The sequence below is a fragment of the Chlorocebus sabaeus genome, chromosome 25 (assembly GCF_047675955.1).
Source record: "Chlorocebus sabaeus isolate Y175 chromosome 25, mChlSab1.0.hap1, whole genome shotgun sequence".
NCBI classification, from domain to species: Eukaryota; Metazoa; Chordata; class Mammalia; order Primates; family Cercopithecidae; genus Chlorocebus; species Chlorocebus sabaeus.
In genome coordinates, this window is record NC_132928.1 from 67,253,304 (window position 1) to 67,274,527 (window position 21,224).

Here is a 21,224-nt window from a genome sequence, read left to right on the forward strand (position 1 = left end):
TGGCTTACGCCTATAATCCCAGCACTTTGGGAAGCCGAGGCATGCAGTTGGGGCCAGGAGTTCAAGACCAGCCTGGCCAACACAGTGAAACCCCATCTCTACTAAAAATACAAAAATTAACCAGGCATGGTGGCGCATGCCTGTCATCCCATCTACTTGGAAGGCTGAGGCACGAGAATCTCTTGAACCCCAGAGGCGGAGATTGCAGTGAACCAAGAATGCACCAATGCACTCTAGCTTGGGCGATAGAACAAGATTCCATCTCAAAATTAATTAATTAATTAGTTTAATTTAATCTAATCCCAGAGATAACAATTATAATTTGATGCATATTCTTTTACCATTTTGTCAATGTATCCATCTACACATTTATATTTTTTCTTATTAAAATGGAGCCATACAAAAACAACCACTTGAAGTCTATTTGAAGTCAGCTTTGCCCTTTAAGATTTCAAAGATAGGCTGGGTGCGGTGGCTCACACCTGTAATCCCAGCACTTTGGGAGACCAAGGCGGGTGGATCACCTGAGGTCAGGAGTTGGAGACCAGCCTAGCCAACATGGTGAAACTCCGTGTCTACTAAAAATACGAAAATTAGCCAGTATGTAATCCCAGCTACTCAGGAAGCTGAGGCAGGAGAATGGCTTGAATCCAGGAGGTGGAAGTTGCAGTGAGCCAAGATAGCGCCACTGCACTCCAGCCTGGGCAACAGAGGGAGATTCCATCTTAAAAAAAAAAAAAAGATTTCAAAGACGTAGAACCTTTACAAGTCTTCAACATTGTCTGTAGGGAGAAGATCCCAACACACAGCTCAGGACATCCAGCTCCTGGTTCCTATTCAGCACAACATTAAATGACAGGACCTTGGGTGGAAATACTTTCATCCTCAGAGTGTCAATTTCTCTGCCTGTTAAAATGAGACAGATAACTACAAAAGCTAGACACAGATAAACTCTGTGGCTTCTCCCCTTGGGTGCCAAAATGTTAAAGCTTTGAAAATGGCAGAGTATTTTCAGGTGTGGCATCACACTGCCACCCCTAGGCTCATTAGAGATGTCCTAGAAAGACTGAAGCCTCAAGACACCCTAGATCCTAGCTACCTTTATTCAAAAGCTGGATAATTTACATGCTAGGGGGCATTCTTACAGAAAATGCCATTCATTCATGCGTTCATTCACTCAAAAAATGTACAGCGAACACCCATCCTGTGAAGAGCTAGATTTAAAAAAAGGTTAGAAAGCATGACTGATACGTGCCTTCAAGAAACGGTCTAGGGGTAGTAAGTATATAGGCGAGTACATAAGAAATTATGACACAGCCTGGTGGTCGCCATGGAATACGTAAAGGAGCACTGGAAAGTCGCAGTGGGGCTGCCCGCTGTGACTGAGTAGTTCACGAAAAGCTCATGGAAGACATGACACCCTGAGTCTTGGCGAAGGAATAGGATCACAGAGCACAGTGATTAGAGAAGGTTGGAGAAGGAGGACAAGATGGGAAGAAAGGAACTTTAAGGTAGAAAAAGCTTCCTGCACAAAACCCACAGCATGTCTGGAAATGATGAGTGGTTCTGAAGCGCCAGAGCAGGAGTGTGCCTGGCAGTAGACGAGAAGGGGCAGAGAGTGGGGTGGCCAGGCCTGGAGGGACACCAGCTTCAGAGTCAGAAGAATCCGGGCTCCCCTAAACTCAACCATTCACTTAGGGGTGTGTCGGGGGGGGGCGTGAGGCAGGTGCTGAATCAGCCAGATTTCAGCTCTGAGCTTCTCCTTATCTCTAAAATGGAATCATAAAATCCACGCCTTGCAGAGTTCATCTATGAATTAGAAAGAGAGTGTGAAAAGTGTCTGCCATGTAGGAGACATTCCATGTGATGATAAGGTTATTGTTAAAAGTAAGTTGGAGTCAGATCGTGGTGTGCTAAAGAGGTTTTTTATCTTATGGGCAGTGGGGGTCACGGAAGGATTTAAACAGGGAATTACACAATTCAATTCACATTTGACAGAGCTCTCTGTGGACCCAATGGTACTTAATCTTGGAGCCCCTTGAAATTCTATCTAGAATATTCTGTGTAAGTGCATATGTGTACTTTACTCAGGAAGAGTCCCTAGTTTTCATTAGGTCACAGTGAGCCTGTGACCCCATACAGGTTGAGAATCACTGACAAGAGAAAAAACACGTTGGGCATGGTGGGGTGGGCAGGAAGGGGAGGTGGAAAGAATGAGGAGATGCCATATTGTAAAAATACTCACCAGACCTGTGGAGAGGGCCAGCCACAGTGGGTGAGCCATCTGGGAAGTGGATCCTCCAGCCCCAGTCTAAACCCGGGGTGACTTCAGTCTCACAAGAGACGCCAAGTGAGAAGCAACCAATTAAGTTGCTCTCGATTCCTGATCCACAGAGACTGTGTGAAAGAATAAGCTCATCTTTTGAAGCCACTAAGTTTTGGGGTTCATTATAGAGCAACAGACGACTGACACATTCCTTTAAGTTACCACAACTCCATTCCTGGGCATCATTGCCTTTGGCTCATTTGAGTCATGTTTTCATAAGAAGCTTCTTTGTAACATTTCCACTCATAGACCCTGGCAAACTGACTTCACAGTCTAGCTTTTTTTTTTTTTTCTTTTTCTTTTTTGAGATGGAGTCTCGCTCTGTTGCCCAAGCTGGAGTGCAGTGGCGCCATCTCGTCTCACTGCAACCTCTGCCTCCCGGGTTCAAGTGATTCTTCTGCTTCAGCCACCTGAGAAGCTGGGAGCTAGGATTACAGGCACCTACCACCACACCTGGCTAATTTCTTTCTTTCTTTTTTTTTTTTTTTTTTTTTCTGGTAGAGACGGGGTTTCACCATGTTGACCCGGTCGAACTCCTGACCTCAAGTGATCCACCCACCTCAGCCTCCCAAAGTGCTGGGATTACAGGCGTGAGCCACCGTGCCCGACCAGAGCCTAGCTCTTAATCATTCCGCTCTACTACCTCCCACCTTCCTTTCTTTATGTAATAAGATGGCAGTATACAGTGCTGTACCATAAACAAAATGTTTTTATACACATAGTCACACTTCATCCTCATAGGGATCCTGAGGCAGGAGAACAGTTACTTTTGTATTTCTCCATTTTGCAGTTTATAAAACTGAGGCTCAGAAAAATTGAACTTCTTTTCCCAAGGTCATTCAGGTACTAAGTGGTAGATAGGATTCAAAGCAGTTCTTCTGACTCAAATCCCAGGTTATTTCTGTATTCGTCTGCCTGGGCTGCCATCACAAAGCAGCACAAACTGGGAGGTTTAAACAATGAACACATCTCATCTCACAGTTCTGGAAGCTGAAGTCCAAGAGCATGGCATCAGCAGGGTTAGAACCTTCCAAGGGGTTGAGAGAGACTCTATTCCACGCCCTACTCCTGGCTTCTAGGGGGTGCTGTCAATCCTTGTGCATCTTCAGTCTGCAGGTGCATCACTCCAGAGTCTGTCTCCATTGTTACATGGCGTTCTCTCCTTGTGTGTATCTCTCTTCCTTTTTTTTTTTTTTTTTTTTTTTTGAGTCAGGGTCTCCCTTGTTGCCCAGGCTGGAGTGCATTGATATGATTATAGCTCACTGCAGCCTCGGACTCCTGGACTCAAGCCATCCTCCCACCTAGCCTTCCAAGTAGCTGAGACAGCTGCATGCCACCATGCCTGGCTAATTTTTAAATTTTTAGTAGAGATGAGGTCCCAATATGTTGCCCAGGGTAGTCTAAAAGTCCTGGGCTCAAGTGATCCTCCTGCCTCAGCCTCCCAAATCGCAGGGATTGCAGGTGGGAGCCACTGCACCCAGCCTCTCCTCCTCTTACAAGAACGCCAGTCATATTGGATTAAGGGCTTGCAAAGACCCTTTTCCCAAATAAGTTTGCATTCACAAGTACTGGGGCTTAGGACTTTAACATGTCTTTTGGTGGGGGATACAATACAACCCATAGCATTTTCATAACTCATATTTTCCATTAGCAGACAATCTTTAGAGCATCGTTGGACTGGGCCTAAACTGCAAATTCTTGGACTCACCCTGCTGGTGCCGGCCTTGTCACAAAGCACAGCCTGGGAAACCAGCATTCTGGAAGCGTGTGTCAGTGAACCCACCAGGGGGCACTGTGTGACCAGAAAATAACCCCAAAACACCAATGGTTTCATTAAATTCCATTCTGTAATTGAATATTGTTTCTTAACTTTATTTCTTAAATCAGCAACTGCACATTTGATAGAGAGTCAAGGATTTCCCGATATTCGAATCACAGATTTCCGAGCAGCTTTAAAACTCATTGTTCCCCTATATGTAGCAGTGGATTGCTAGTTAGCCCTACCAGATCCTTGAATTGCTCTGGAATGCCAGGTGGAGCTAAATCGAGGGGTCAGAAACTCCTGTTGGATTTGAGATTCAAGTGAGATCATACATCTAAAAATAAATTGAAGAGCAGGATAGCCAATCTCTGCAGGGCTGAGGTCGATCTATCTCTGGGAGGTAACGTCCAACTCTAAGCAAAACTGCACAAGAAGAGAAATCTGCATTCGTCTGCTGCTTCCTGGCTGGCCCCACTACTCCTCCCTTCCTTCCTGTTCAGACACATGTCCCACAAACTTGCCCCCAAACCCCATTGCCTACCAGGTCCCAAAGAGGCCCCAAGTTCCAAAGCCACTTCCCCCACAAGCACGATTTCCAGCTTCCTTAAAGTCAGCTGTAAGGAAAGGCCTCTCCTTAACTGAAACAAAATGTGAAATTCTTTTGGGCAAACCAAGAAGAGACCTGGAAGGAAAACCCACAGGGTTTTCCCTCATGCCTCAGTATCAGCAGTGCCTGAGTCCCACCCCTGCATGGTGAATCTGTTCCTTGGGATTCTGGTGTTTCGCCTTAACACAGACTGCACTCATCTGGGCTAATTAAAAGGTTCGGCATATTCTCTCCATGGTCATCCTTACCGTGTGCTTACAGGTGGTGCCAACACTCATTCATTCATTCCACAGATGTTTGTTGGGCACCTAAAACGTGCCTGACGCTGGGGCAGATGCTACAGGAGGAAAAAAAAAAAAGAAAGAAAGAAAGAAAAAGAAAAAGAAAGCTCAAGTCTCTTCCCTCAAATATTTTACATTATCAGCTCAGAGGGCTCCAAACTCCTCGCCCAGCCAATACCCAACAATTCCTACAGAATGGGGGCAGGGGGAGTAAATTTTTAAAAGAAACTGAACAGGTAATGCTTTAAGGAGGAAATCAACCATCTCAACAGAGAGGATCGAGGAAAAGTTCTGAGTCGAGATCCTCCCTAAGAAAGGAGGGAGAGGGCCGGGTGCGGTGGCTCATGCCTGTAATCCCAGCACTTCGGGAGGCTGAGATGGGAGGATCGCCTGAGGTCAGGAGTTCGAGACTAGCCTGGCCAACGTGGTGAAACCCTGTCTCTACTAAAAATGCAAAAATTAGCTGAGCGTAGTGGTGGGCGCCCGTAATCCCAACTACTTGGGAGGCTGAGGTAGGAGAATTGCTTGAACCCAGGAGACAGAGGTTGCAGTGAGCCGAGATCGCACCACCGCATTCCAGCCTGGGCAACAGAGCAGGACTCCATCTCAAAAAAAAAAAAAAAAAAAAAAAAAAAAAGAAAGAAAGAAAGAAAAGAAAGGAGGGAGAATACAGGAGGGAGAAGTGAGACTCAGGAAAGAGCAGGGGGAGTTGACAACCACCCTTTCTACCAGCTCTCATTTAACCCATAGTATGTTTCTAACCCATAGATATTTCTGACTGAGAAATATCTCCAAGCAACATGTCCTCACTGCTCAGACATAAGGATTTTCTCACTCACAGCATTTAATGCTCTACTCAATCTCTGCTGTTCTCTGTTCCACTTTCCACAAGCGGCAGTGCCTGTATCCTTTAGGAACAAAACCAGTCCTCAACCCACAGCAGGATTTCTCCAAATGTAGGACCACCTGCATTAGAAATACCTGGGGTTGGTCGGGCACGGCAGCTCATGCCTATAATCCCAGCACTCTGGGAGGCCGATGGGGGTGGATCACCTGAGGTCAGGAGTTCAAGACCAGCCTGGCCAACACGGTGAAACCCCACCTCTACTAAAAATACAAAAATTAGCCTGGCATGGTGGTGTGCACCTGTAATCCCAGCTACTCAGGAGGCTGAGGAGGGAGAATCACTTGAACTCAGGAGGCAGAGGTTGCAGTGAGGTGAGATCACGCCACCGCACTCCAGCTTGGGTAACAGAGCAAGACTCCATTTCAAAAATAATAATAATAATAATAATCACAAATGAAGGCAGAGATAGGAGTGATGCTTGCTGGAAACACCAGAAATGACCAGTAAGGCACCAGAAGCCAGGAGAGAGGCCTGGAACAGATTTTCCCTCAGCTCTAGGAGGGAAGCAACTCTGCTGACACCTTGACCTCAGACTTCTGGCCTCCAGAACTGTCAGACAATAGATTTCTGTTGTCCAAGCCACTCAGTCTGCGGTACTTTGTTTCAGTGGCCACAGTCATCTAATCCAGGAAGGTGACATGGTGGGACACTACAGTGTTTGATTGCATGCCTGCTGGCCTAGCTGCTAGTCCACACAATTTCAGGGAAAGGAAGAGAAAGTCTAATGACTCTGACCTAAATCTCTCTCTCTCCTGTAAAGTCACAGGGAACATCAATAAATCCAGGAAGCTTTTTCTATTAGGCCTCATTAGTCTTCCATTAAGGGACACATTTCACCAAGCTGAGGGATGGAAATGGTATTGGCTACTGTCTGGTCCCAAATAAGAAGCTGGTGGAACACAGATGAAGATGCTTGAAAGGGCAAGAAGGACAGGCTGCTGAGAGGTGGACTGGATGGTGAGTGGTCTGTGCAGTGGGGAAATCCCCGCCCCAGCGTCCTGGAGTAGGTTACATCTTCCCATGTGAAAGCCAATAATCCTCTATCGAAACTTCTCAAAATCAGCCCAGAAAGGGCTGCAAAAAGGCATAAAAGAACTCTTGGAGGTGACAGAAAAATTCCATATTGGGACGAGGTTGAAGTTGCCGCATGACCGTGTGCATTTGTCAAAACTCACTGTACACTTCGAATTGGTGAATTTTGTCGTATGTAAATTATACCCCAGTAAAGCTGGTTAAAATGTTAAAATCAACTCATAAAAGAAAATTTCAGTTGGTGGTGTTCAGGGAGAAATTTTTTTTTTTTTTTTTTTTTTTTTTTGAGACGGAGTCTCACTCCGTTCCTCAGGCTGGAGTACAGTGGCGCGATCTTGGCTCACTGCAACCTCCGCCTCCTGGGTTCAAGCGATTCCCCTGCCTCAGCCTACCACGTAGCTGGGATTATAGGCATCTGCCACCATGCCCAGCTAATTTTTACAGTTTTAGTAGAGACGGGGTTTCACTGTGTTAGCCAGGCTGGTCTCAAACTCCTGACCTCGTGATCCGTCGGCCTCGGCCTCTCAAAGTGCTGGGATTACAGGCGTGGGCTATGGAGAATTTTTTTTTAAAGCAGTTGTTGTGTAAACTATCTTTTTCATAAGAAACCAGGCTGAAAACAGGCCATTTAATTTGAAACACAGTATTTGAAAATAAATAAGTAAATAAAAGATAATTCTATGGTACTTTTATCAGAATATGGAGGAAACACAGAAATATAATTAAAAAGAAAAGAGGAACCTGAAAATCCTCTTTTTCTGAATACAAAACAAGAATTTAAATGACTCGAATGAATAATCCCTGGGCATCAATGCTGTTAAATGCAGAAATAAGCAGCATCACACTAGAATGGATGGAAGATTTGCGGTAACTTTCAAATGAGAAGGTGAAGGTAGGAAATTATCATATCACTGAACTCAAGAACTCTATCCACAACTCTAGTCTTGGCTTAATGTTGTAGACTGTTACATCAAGCATTTGTAGCATATTCCTGTTAGATAAACAAAATCTATATGCTTTGGAGGATGACAAATTCAAAGATCTGAGTTTAATATTAGAGGACTGGATGTCAACTTTAGGACTATATTCTATCTTAAAGCTAACCTGAGCTTATGCTGAATTTATAGAAGTGCTCTGGGAATGTTTTCTACCATAAACCCTTTCTCATCTGTGTCTCCACACTTATTTGGCACCACAGTACAATAAAGAGCCCTGGTTTAGATGTCACCCTTGACTATAATATAAAGATAAGAAGAGTTACCTTGTCAGGTGGTATAAGGATCAAGGGAAATGACACAAAGCATCCAGAACAGGGTCTGGATCAACGGAGAGCTCTTTTCCTTAGGCATTAAATAATTCTATGCCTTTTGGAATCATAGCTCTGTGTTTTGGGCTTTTTATACTGCATTTTTAAAAGGAAAGGTTTCAGTTTGGTTTGGTTTGAGAGAGAAATTCCAACATTGATACATACTAGCTGTGGAAACTGGACAAAATATGTAATCCATTTGGGCCTTTGTTTCTTCATCTGTAAAATAGGATAATACCTCCCTTATAAATCTGTTGTAAGAATTAGGTTTTATAATACACGTAAAGCGGCCGGGCACAGTGGCTCACGCCTGTAATCCCAGCACTTTGGGAGGCCGAGGCGGGCGGATCACGAGGTCAGGAGATCTAGACCATCCTGGCTAACATGGTGAAACCCCGTCTCTGCTAAAAATACCAAAAAAAAAAAAAAATTAGCCGGGCGTGGTGGTGGGCGCCTGTAGTCCCAGCTACTCGGGAGGCTGAGACAGGACAATGGCATGTACCCGGGAGGCGGAGCTTGCAGTGAGCCGAGATCGCGCCACTGCACTTCAGCCTGGGCGATGAGCAAGACTCCATCTCAAAAAACAACAACAACAACAACAACAACAACAAATAATAATACACGTAAAGCACTTAGCACTATACCTTGTGTTTATCAAGTACTCAATAAATTATACTAGTATTAGATGATACTCTAGTTTTATTATAGCCTTCCCACAATCACGTGGTGGCATATAAGAGATCCATTATTTATTTATTTATTTTTTTTGAGATGGAATCTCTCTCTGTCACCCAGGCTGGAGTATAGTGGCATGGTTTTGGCTCACTACAGCCTCTACTTCCCGGGGTCAAAAGATTCTCCTGCCTCGGCCTCCCAAGTAGCTGGGATTGCAGGCGTGCACCACCACATCCAGCTAATTTTTGTAGTTTTAATAGAGACAGGGTTTTACTATGTTGATCAGGCTGGTCTCAAATTCCTGACCTCAAGTGATCCACCCACCTTGGCCTCCCAAAGTCCTGGGATTACAGGCAACACTGGCTGTTTTAAAGGGGAATTGTTATTTATTTTTGGTTTTGTTTATTTACATTTTAATAGGATTGCTCTAGCAGCTGTGTTGAGAAAAGATGACACAGGGAGACAAGCATAGAAGCAGGAAGGGGAGGTTGCTGCAAAAGGCAGGAGAGAGGTGAGGCGGGCTGATGCAGGAGGTGACGGGGTGGGGGTGGGGGGGCAGTGCAAGTAGCAGAAGCAGATTCTGGATGCTCTGACAGTAGAGCCTGTAGGCCTTGCTGATGGATCAAATGTGGGCATGAGAAGTCAGGCAGGACTCCAAGGTTTGGCCCTGGTGTGATGGTTAATATTAAGTGTCAACTTGATTGAAAGATTCACAGTTTTGTTCCTAGGTGTGTCTGTGAGGGTGTTCCCAAAGGAGATTAACATTTGAGTCGGCAGACTGGGAGAGGCTGACCCACCCTCAATCTGGGTGGGCCCCGTCTAATCAGCTACCAGAGCAGCTAGAATAAAGCAGACTTGCTGAGTCTTCTGGCCTTCATCTTTCTGCTGTGCTGGATGCTTCCTGCCCTCGAACATCAGCCTCCAAGTTCTTCACCTTTCGGACTCTTAGACTTACACCAGTGGTTTGCCAGGACCTCTGGGGCCTTTGCCCACAGATAGAAGGCTGCACTGTTGCCTTCCCTATTTTTGAGGTTTTGGGACTTGGACTGATCCACCACTGGCTTCCTTGCTCCTCAGCGTGCAGACAGCCAATCATGGGACTTTACCTTGTGATCGTGTGAGTCAATTCTCCTCAATAAACTCCCTTTCATATATACATGTATCCTATTAGTTCTGTCGCTCTAGAGAACCCTGACCCTGACTAATACACCTGGCAAACTGCCATTTACTGAGATACAAAAAATTGCAGAAGGCACTAGTTTGGTCAAGAAATCTGGTTGTTTAGTTTGTTTCTTTGTTTATTTATTTATTTTGAGACGAAATGGCTCTGTCGCTCAGGCTGGAGTGCAGTGGCATGATCTTGGCTCACTGCAACCTCTGCCTTCCAGGTTTCTGCGATTCTCCTGCCTCAGCCTCCTGAGTAGATGGGACTACAGGTGTGCGCCACCATGCCTGGCTAATTTTTTGTATTTTTTAGTAGAGACGGGGTTTCACCATATCGTCCAGGCTGGTCTTAAACTCCTGACCTCGTGATTCACCCGCCTTGGCCTCCCAAAGTTCTGGGATTACAGCCGTGAGCCACCGTGCCCGCCCTTGGTTTTTATTTCGTTAGTATTAAGAAGCCTGATAGGCATTCATTCAAGTGGACGTATCAAGTAAGCCATTGTACACAGAAGCCTAGGCAAGCTAGAAATTAAGGAATCATCAGCTTTAGATCGTATTGAAAGCCTAAGACCAGATGAAATGAATGAACAAGTAAGTGACTGCAGAGAAAGAGTGCCACAGACTGAGCTCTGGAGTCAGACGGAAGGAAGAAGCAGCACTCCCTGAGCTGGGGGTTGCGCAGAGTTGTACAGAGACAGAGACAGAGAGAGCGCCAGAGGTTTGCAGAGGGTTCCCTTCGAGTCTTCTACTGAGCAGTGCAGGCAAGTGAAGAAATACCTGCATTTCTCCTACCGTGGTAGGCATTCCTACCCCATGCCAGATAAAGAATCACCTGCAAATATTACAGAAAACAATCCCAAGCACTCATGCACGGCCCAGAGGAACTCCCAATTCCGCCAATCATGGTGAAAACCTTCATAACTCAAGGACTTGTTGAGTAGAACGCTGCTCAGGGCCCACCCTCCAAAAACGCCTAAAAACAAGATTTGAAGCATCAAGCTCTTTCCAAAGAACTTATCTGCACCCCTGAACAAATCTCAAAAATATTTATAAAAATAAACGTTATATGTATCTCAAAGTAAACTTGTCAATGTCTGGCATTCAATAAAAAATTATCTGGCTTGTAAAGTAGGAAAATATTACGTACAATGAAGAGAAAAGCCAATCAATATAAACAATCTCAGAAATGCCTTAGATGATAAAGTTAGTAGAAATGACACAAGCTCCATATGCTCAAGAAGCTGGAGGAGGGCCTGAGAGCGTCACTACTCAACACGGAAACCAGAGGCCCAAATGTAGGTCCAGACACCGAGTGAAACTTCTGCAGGTGAAACAGCAATGCTTGAGAGGAAAATTACGCTGGATGGAATGACAGCAGATTAGATACTATAGGAAAGATGAGTGAATTTAAAGACACAGCAATAGAAATTACACAAAAATGAAAAACAGAAAGAAAAAAGACGGACAAAAAATGAACAAAGCCTGAGTTAGCTATGAGACAAATTCAAGTGACCTAGTATTTGTGCAGTAGAATCGCCAAAGGAAGGGAGAGGCAGGGGCAGAAAAAATATTTTAAGAAATAATGGCTGAAAAAATTCCAAATCTGATAGCAACTATAAACTCAAAGACCAGAGAAGTTCAGTGAAACTCAAGGACAAGAACTTTAAAGAAAATCAACACCAAGGCACATCATAATCAAATTGCTTCAGACCAGTGATACAGATGAAATCTTAAAACCAAGCAGAGATAAAAGACACATTGCATGAAAGAAATAAAGATAAGAATGGCAGTTGACTCCTTATCGGAAACAAAATAAGCCAGAAAACACTAAAACAGCATCTTCATGTTAGAAAAAAAAAAAAAATTGAAAACTCTAAAAATCGAAACTGAGCAAAAATAGCTTCAAACACAGAAGTGAAATAAAGACTTTTTTGGATATATAAAAGCTGAAAGAATTAGTCACCAGCGGATCTACACTTCAAGATCTGTTAAGGAAAGCCCTGCAGGCAAAAGGGAAATGAGACCATGGAAATCTAATCTACACAAGAGAATAAGGAGTCCTAGATATGGTAACTACATGAGTAAATATAAAATACTTTTTTCTTATCGTTTAAATCTATTGAAAAGAATTGGCTGGAAACGCAGTATATACGTACGAAGTATTGAATATTATTCAGTCTTAAACAGGAAGGAAATTCTGCCATATTCTACAATGTTACAGATGAATTTTGAGGGCATTATGCTAAGTGAAATATGACAGTCAGGAAAAGACAAATACTGTATGACTCCATTTATATGAGGTACTGTACCTAGAGAGGCCAATTCCTAGAGACAGGAAGTAGGATGGTGGTTGCCAGGCACTGTGGGGAGAAGTGAATGGGGAGTTGTTGTTGCGCAGGTACAGAGTTTCAGGTGTGCAAGATGAAGCGTTCTGGAGACGGATGGTGGTGATGGCTGCACAACAATGGGAATGTATTTAATGCCACTGAACTGTACATTTCAAGATGGTTGAGATGGTCATTTTATGTCTATTTCACCACAATTAAAAGGAAAAGAGAGAGAGAATCAGTAGCTTATTAAGTAAAAACAATAACAATGTATGTGGGTGTACAACATATGTAGAAGTACAACATCCTCAGCACAGATGCTGAGGGAGGATGGAGGTAAATGGTTGTTTCTTCCACTCTGTATAAAGTAGTGTATTATCACTTGGAGGTGGACTGTGATAAACACCTATACTATCAACCCCAAAACCACCACTAAACCTCACAAGAAATTATTCGTCCTAAGCAATAAATGAGATAAAACAATCACAAAAATGCCTCCGTCCACAGAAAAGGCCTAGAAATAGCGGTCTCCTGGAGCAACAAGCACAAGTGTACACATACATCAAAAATTATCAAAATGTACACTTTAAATATGTGCAGGCCGGGCGCCATGGCTCACGCCTGTAATCCCAGCACTTTGGGAGGCCGAGGAAGGTGGATCACCTGAGGTCAGGAGTTCGAGACCAGCACGGCCAACATGGTGAAACCCCATCGCTACTAAAAATACAAAACTTAGCCAGATGTGGTGGTATGTGGCTGTATGACTGCAATCCCAGCTACTCAGAAGGCTGAGGCAGGAGAATCACTTGAACCCAGGAGGCAGAGATCATAGTGAGCTGAGATCACCCCACTGCATTCCAGCCTATGCAACAAAGCAAGACTCCATCTCAAAAAATAAAATAAATACATGCATACATACATATGTGCAGTTATGCCTATTATACTTCAATAAAATTGTTTCAAATAAAAGCACGGTGAGCTGCCTGGACAGGTGAAAATTCCAGTGGTAGCCATAATGTCTTTCCACAGACTTTCTCTTCTCCTTTCTTTGAGGGACACAATAATATTGCATTTCCTGTCCTCTTTGAAATTAAGCATTGCCACATGACTTGCTTTAGCCCACAAAATGTAAATACAAGTTCTTAGAGCAATTAATTCCTGGTAAGTGCCTCTCTAGCTAATGCACAATTGGTCCTAGTGCATTGCCACTCCTACCTGAGTGACTGTGGAGATGTGTTTAGATAAAACACATTCGGTCAGCCTGGGTCTAGGAGGGTCCATGAGCAAGTCTCTGCTACTGGGAGTGGACAGGTAGTCTGAGTGAGGAACTTTGCTGTGTAAGTCATAAATGGGTTGAGAGATCTGCATTACTGCAGTTAATCTAGCCCATTCTGACAAATATTCCCTAGCAACAGAGGTATCTGATCACAGACATAGTTTTTTTTGACAGTGGAAGGTAAAGTGGCCCAGTGACCTCTGAGGTCTCTACTTTCTTGAAGATGTGAGTTACATGTCATAGTCTCCACCAGCCTGGCTGTGGAATTGAGCTTCCAGTTTCAAGCCTCCACTTGTATGTCCAGAATGTGGCTCCTTCTCAAGGTAACGCCCAGGGATTGCTGAGTTCCCAAGTGCTCAGACACAAGTCCACTCATTTTCTTCAATTCCAGTTACCAAAGAGAGTCACCATTCCACCGAGGCTGTGACCAGCGCCCTCCGCCAGGCCTCACTCCAAGCATCCCATGCATCAAGCCCTAGGGCTCCTCACGTTGGGCATTAAATGCGAGGTCCTGCCACATCCTTTAGCATTGTCAGGAAGCAGGAAGGAAAGTACCAGATACTTGAAGGACCACTGACCTTGAAAAAAGTGGGATCTAGTTTCAGCTCAAAAAAATCCTTCTCCATAATGACATTTCCCTTAGACAAATCTCCAACATGTCTAGGCTTTTGTATATCTGTTTTTACTCTGTCACAAACCTCCCCCAAAGAGAACGGAGACGATAACTGGAGAAAACACAAATTAATTTTGCAATAATTTTTTCTTCCATATAATCAGCAGTGCCTCAGAATCAAAGCAGTCTCTAAAAGCATTTTGAAGAAATTTGTTTTCTTTCAAAGACCCAAAGTTACTAAGATGCAAAGAATCTTCCATAGTATCATTCGAGGATACTGAACTGAACGGCTCCTTCAAACCTCGCCCTTGCATATTTCTTCTTCCAATTGTGATACTGCAGTTACATTTGCAAACTAAATGATCTCTTTGGGTGGTTTTTCCAAAACAAACAGTCTTTCCCAAAGGCCTACCTAAGTCTTCATTTTCCACAAAGTAGAAAACTGCCCACAGCTTTGAAGTGGCAGCATAATTTGTATTTCTACCACCTTGTCCAGGTTTCAGGGATCTCTGGTCCAGTTTCAGTCAGTAACACTATCACTGCAGCTCACTGACTTCTTTCTAGTACATAGTGGTTTTTCGCAGGAAGAGAACATCTAAGGAATAGGAAAGACTTCAGGTGATGCTGTTTTCTTCCCACTTCTGGGATCACTGTCTTTCCTCTGAAATGGTTTTAATCAGAACCAATCTGCTATACTCATGAGCCTAAATCAAACACAACAAGCAGAGAGCCAAACAAGAAAGCAAAAAATGATCTGAGCCATTGAACAAGAAATATATACAAAACAATTTTAGGAAATTGCAGCTCTCACAACCTTTCACCATGGGGACTTCTCTGTGGTTTAGAAAATAAAAAAAACTGCATTTATTTGTTATTAGGATCGGAGAGAAGAGAAAAATACCGACCCAAATAGCCCCTGGGGAAGAGGGAAGCTCTGATGCCAATTTATGTGGAGGATGGAGCCAAATTGACTCAGGGAAAAAAAAAACAACAACTTTGTACTGGCATTTTCCATACAGTCCAGGTCACTTGGGGGCTTAGCCAGGGTTATTTTCAGCATTCGACAACCTATTGTGAACAGGGTTGGGAACTATGAGGCGCTATGTGGCCCTGATCAAGCTCAGATGGGCCAAATCCTCAACCAAAATTCTCTTTCCCATAAATGTTTATCTCTACATTTCCCACAGAAGGGGATTCTAACTCAGTTTTGCTTCTGAAACCAAACTATCCAAGGCCAGGTGAGATGATTCACGCCTGTAATCCCAGCAACTTGGGAGGCCAAGGAGGGAAGCTGCTTGAACTCAGCAGTTCAAGACCAGCCTGGGCAACATAAGGAGACCCCATCTGTACAAAAAAATTTAAAAATTGGCGCGGTGTGGTGCTGTATGCCCCTAGCCTCAGCTACTCAGGAGGCTGAGGCGGGAGAATCGGCAGGGCTGCGCTGACAGAGCCAGACCCTGTTAAAAATAAAAACAAAAAAACTCCTAAATTTGGAAACACATCCCCAGCTGAGGGCCAGGAGACAGTTCTCAGCCCTAATCCAGAACCCTCTAAAATGGGATGTGGAGAGGCTGCTGTCTGTAGTCTTGCGATGACCCTTCAGCATCTGGGCATCTTGAGCTTCTGTCATTCTGCCCATAACCGTTCAGCTCCATTCAAGAGGGCCCAACAGTTTGGAGTGAAAGCTTAGCTTCCCAACGGGTAAATGAACCTGCACACCTGGGGCCTACTGCCCCCTTGTTACACATTAACCAAGTTCTGGCCTCGATCGTAACTGCGTCGGGGAAGTTTTTTCCTGGCTGACAGCCTCAGATGATGACCGAAGACAATGTCTTAACTGAGACGGGCCAGTTTGGCAAATGGACTGCTTTCCTCCCCAGTGCAGGCACCTTCCTCCTCTGTTCGGTAACTGGACCCCACTGTCCCCAGCCCTCTGTCACCCCCAAACCTGCCCACCGCCTGCCTCTACCCGGCCTTCCCTGAGGGAAATCGGGACTCAGCCCCCAACGCCCCCACCCGCCGCTCGCCCAGCCTCGGCGCCCACAGCTAGGGGACCCAGCCCGCGCACGTGCTTCCGGCGCGCGCCGAAGTCCCCATGCGCCCCGCCCCGGCCTCCCCGTGCGCACGCGCGAACGCGGCGTGGGCCGGGCCTCGGGTAGCCCATCTCTTCTTCCTCCTCGCGGTCGCGGCCGGACGGAGGGTGGAGGTCCCTGCGCCTGCGCGGAGCTGGAGTCCGGCTGGGCCGCAGCCGCTGGGAGGCCGGCGGTTGCCGTGGGGACCGGTCGGGCCCCTCCCTCCTCCGGTCTCCCGCCCCAGGTCCTTCCCCACCGAGACGCGCCAGCGGACCGCGGGCGAGTGCAGCCGGTGACCCGGCGAGAGGCGGCGCCGCTCCCAAGATGTCGCAGACGGCCATGTCCGAAACCTACGGTACGAGGCCCGGGCTGGCTGGGCGCGCGGATCGGGCCGCGGGGGGCGTCGCCGGCGCGGGGCCGGGCTTGGGCTGCGGGGGTCTTGAGGGTGGCGGTGCCGCCGGCCGGAGCCGGGGGACGGGTCTCGGAGGTGTCTGGGCCTAGGACCGAGATGGGGGCCGCGGGCCGCGGGGAGCTTGGGTGGGGTAGCGGGTGCGCGGGGCGCGGGCGGGGCTGTGCACAGCGCATTGGCGTGATCCGCCTTTTCAAGTTTCCTCTTGCTCTTTCTCTGCGCCTGCACTGTTAGCGCTTTTCCCCTCTCAGTCTAATGTAAATAACTGAAGGTTTGGAAAGCCAGCTTGATGTTCCGTTTCAGCTGCTATATTATCCCCAGCGAGCCGTGTGAAGGGCTTAGGGCAACGCCTGTGTTCCTCAGATACTTAAGTTTGACCTTTCCTGGTTTGGAATTCCTTGCTTTACATTGGGAGTACGGTGAGGAGTTATTGATAGACTAATTCATCTCTTCCTCCGGAGACCTCTTCGTTTATTTCTCCCTCCCTCTCAGTGTTTTTTAGCCTTTTCTGGGTTGCATTTTGGCTATTTATAAACATGCCTTGTATCCTTAAGACAGTAAGCACCTTGGAAGCAAAGCCTTGGCTGTTTAATCTTTGTTTCCCCTGCAGCACCCAGACCTGGAAGTGCTTGACAAATACTGTTTTGAATAAGCGAAAGCTTTCCCAGTGCATATACTGTGTGGTGTTTTTTTTTTTTTTCTCCCCTTTTTTGGCCTTGCGTGGTAAGAATAAACAACTTGTACTTTCTATCAGAGTTGAATATTAATAGATGTTTACCAGTCCCTAATCACTCTTTCAGATGTGTGTATTCTCAGATTAAGGCTTTGATTTGGGGTTTTACAGTCCCAGAGAGAGGCTCAAGTTCAAAATTACAGACCTCAAGCCAAATTAGTCCTGTCTCCATCTGTCCTGGCGTGCTGCCTCCTTCTCGGCAACAAATACTGTGGAGTGGCATTAGGGAAGCGGGCACCGTGCTGGGAGGGCTGTAAGTCCTGCAGAAAGACAGCAGACACGGCTCTAGGCTCATGGAGTGTACAGTCTATTGAGGGAATGCAGTATTCATCCAATTGTGATACTAATGAGTGAATAATTAAAAACCAGGCAAGAGTTCTTAAGGAGTGTGGTCCGTGAAGGTGTGTTAGAAAGAAACGTGACCCAGTCAGGGGTGTCGGGGAGGCATTAACCAGGCAACACACAGAACATCTCAGGCCTGTGGGAAGGGCAACTCAAGAAGGGTGTGTTTTGAGCACCACGCTGGAGAGATGGATGAGGAGACAGAGAGGAGAGGGCCTTGAGGAAGGCGTCAGTCTGTCTTGTAAGAAAAAATGGGAACTTTTGGAAGGGCTTCCATGCTGGGGTCACAGTGCCTTTGGTCCACCTTCAGTGAGTGACTCCTGTGACTGGTACTGCCCTGTTCTTGGTGACACAGGGGCATGACATCTGTTCCTAGAAGGCTTAGGAAATCCTCCAGTAAGTCGATGCCTTCATCAGGACAAGTGTTTGCAAATGCTTCTGCAAATGGCAGTGGTCTGGTTCTTCCTGTAGAGAACCACAGTCAGAAATGTTGTAAGGAAAACATGCTCTTTAGCAATTTTTGGTTGCATCTTTGCACTTCTTTATTTTCAAGTGCTCTTTAGCCCACGCTGAGTTTTCTTTAACCTGAGTAAGGAGCACAGAGCACAAGGGAAGGGTGGAATGTCCAAAGAAGAAAAGCAAGTGGGGGTCATGAATCAGTAAGAAAGGACCTTTTATGTTTCATTTTTCGTTTACACAATGATAACTGATAAAATAGAGCGTATCTTCGGCATCTCCACTTCAGACACAGTTAACTGAACTTTTGAGCTTCACAGATTGATTGCATTCTGATCATAAGGCTTTAACCATTAGTATTCTTATTTCATGATAACTTCCAAGTATGTTTTTACTTTGCAATTCTGAATTGAATCTTTTCTTCTAATAGAGGAAATTAATCGAAAACTAGTAGAAACTAATAAATAGAAAATGAGGCCAGACGTGATGGCTCACGCCTGTAATCCCAGCACTTTGGAAGGCCAAGGGGGCAGATCACTTGAGCTCAGGAGTTCGATACCAGCCTGGCCAACATGGCGAAACCCCAACCCTATTAAAAATACGAAAAATTACCTGGGCATGGTGGTACACTTGTAGTCCCAGCTACTCGGGAGGCTGAGGCATGAGATTGCTTGAACCCAGGAGGCAAAGGTTGCAGTGAGCCAAGATTGCGCCACTGCACTCCAACCTGGATGACAGAGTGAGACTCTCAAAAAAAGAAAATGAGCTTTAGAAAGAGCAAGCAGGACAGTTGAAGTTTGCCAAGCTGAAGTAAAAGTCACCTAGAACCAAGTCCTAGGCTGTCAGTTTGATGTGTCAGTGGCCATATTTATATGGCATTGTTCCTTAAAAGTGAAACAGTCAGGCTGCCTTCAGGATATTTGCCTCTGAGCTGGTGAAGGAATGTTTGCCTAACCTTTAAACTCCTTTGTACTCTGTGCTCATTTGCTCTTCTGTAAAAGGAGGCTCTGTGTAGCTTGACAGAGAGATGAGGAAAAATCAGGGCCAGTGCATGGAATGTACTGGGTTTTTGTTTTTTGGGGTTTTTTTTTTTCAATCTTTTTTTTTTTTTTTTTGAGACAGGACCTCACTCTGTCACCCAGACTGGAGTGCAGTGACACAATCATGGCTCACTGCTGCCTCCACCTCCCTAGCTCAAGTAATCCTCCCTCTTCAGCCTCCTGAGCAGCTGGGACCACAGGTGCATGCCACCACACCTGGCTAATTTTTTTTTTTTTTTTTTTTTTAATTTTTTTTGTCAAGACGAGGTCTCTCACTGTTGCAGTCTCATCTCGAACTCCTGGGCTCAAGTGATCCTCATGCTTCCACCTCCCAAAGTGTTGAGATCACAGGCATGAGCCACTGTGCCCTGCTAAAATGTACTGTTAATGAGCTACCTTTCATTAATGTGTTCATTTAATATCCTTTTTAACATATTAAAACAGTATTTCACCTTCCATAGACTGAGTAGTGTTGAACATTTTTTGTTGCTTTGAAGTCACCACATGAATATTGTACTTTATGTAATATCATGAAGCAAATTGAAATCAGGTTTCGGATGTAACCCTTAATCTGAATATGAAACAAAATTCTCCCAAATGTCATTAGATACACTACATTCTTAAAGCCCTGGCCGGTTAGTACGGCTTGGGACTTCCCAAGGAACTCTGCTTCAGCCATCTGAGACCTGGGAGATGACAAACTGGCTGAAAGTAATTTTGATGCCAAGCAGCAATGTTCAGAAAGGAGCTAAAAAGTATATGTAGTGGGAAAATGCCAGCAATTTCTTTTAAAATTTAAGTGCTGGGGCAGTTTGAGAGTGAGGAAAAATCTAATACAAAATCTCTACATATATTAGAGTTTATGCCATCTACAATGGGAATAATGTATGAAAAGAATACAACTCAAATTGCTGGTTCTATGCTCATTTTTATTAAAATATACTCAATGTTTTTATTTTGTGCTTCATTTTGAAAACAGCACAGTATTACAGTATTTGCCATATAATTTTGAGAATTATCAGAATATTTTCCTTTAAAACTGTATCATTGTAGGCTGTTTGGGTTGAATTGTGTTCCCCAAAATATCTGTTTAAGTCCTAACCCCTAGTACCCATGAATGTGACCGCATTTGGAAATAAGATCTTTGCAGATGTAATCAAGTTAAGATGAGGTCATCATACTGAATTACGGTGGGCCCTAATTCGTTGCCTGGTGTCCTTATAAGATGAGGGAAACTTAGACACACATGTATTCGGGGAGAAAGAGATGTGAGGATGGAGGCCAAGATTGGGAGGATGCATCTACCAGCCAAGGAGTGCCAAGGGATGGCTGGCAACCACCAGAGGCCAGAGAGAGGTAAGGAGGGATCCTTCCCTCAAGCCTTCAGAGAGAGCTTGACCCTACCAGCGCTTTGAATTTGAACGCCTGGCCTCCAGACTGTGAGACAGTAAACTTCTGTTGTTTTAAGCTTCCCAGTTTGTGATTCTTTGTGATGACAGCCCTAAGAAACTAAAATATAGGCTTTGTTCATCAAAATACGACTCATGGAGAAATTTAGGATGACAAAGCAAGATGGAGTGAAGAAGATATCCTTGATAAAGGAAGTAACATTTCTTTTCTTTCTTTTTTTTTTTTTCTTTGAGACAGAGTCTCTCACTGTTGCCCAGGCTGGAGTGCAGTGGTGCGACCTCAGCGCACCGCACCCTCCACCTCCTGGGTTCAAGTGATTCTCCTGCCTCAGCCTCCCAAGTAGCTGGGACTACGGGTGCCCGCCACCACACCTAGCTAATTTTTTTTGTATTTTTAGTACAGACAGGGTTTCACTATGTTGGTCAGGCTGGCCTCCAAACTCCTGACCTCATGATCCGTCCTCCTCAGCCTCCCAAAGTGCTGGGA

General features: G+C 45.2%; 1 protein-coding gene across 2 annotated transcripts in view; it reads left to right on the forward strand.

The window, feature by feature from the left end:
- Window positions 1-16,443: 16,443 nt before the first annotated feature.
- The window catches only part of RAB4A (RAB4A, member RAS oncogene family), a 34,202-nt gene continuing 29,421 nt past the window's right edge, over window positions 16,444-21,224 (forward strand). Inside the window, exon 1 of one of the 2 annotated variants that reach the window (XM_007989737.3) lies at window positions 16,444-16,703. In XM_007989737.3, coding sequence (XP_007987928.1) covers window positions 16,673-16,703 — 31 coding nt within the window. In that variant the 5' untranslated portion in view covers window positions 16,444-16,672. The remainder of the gene's footprint in view (window positions 16,704-21,224) is intronic. The other variant, XM_007989739.3, reaches the window with a different exon arrangement.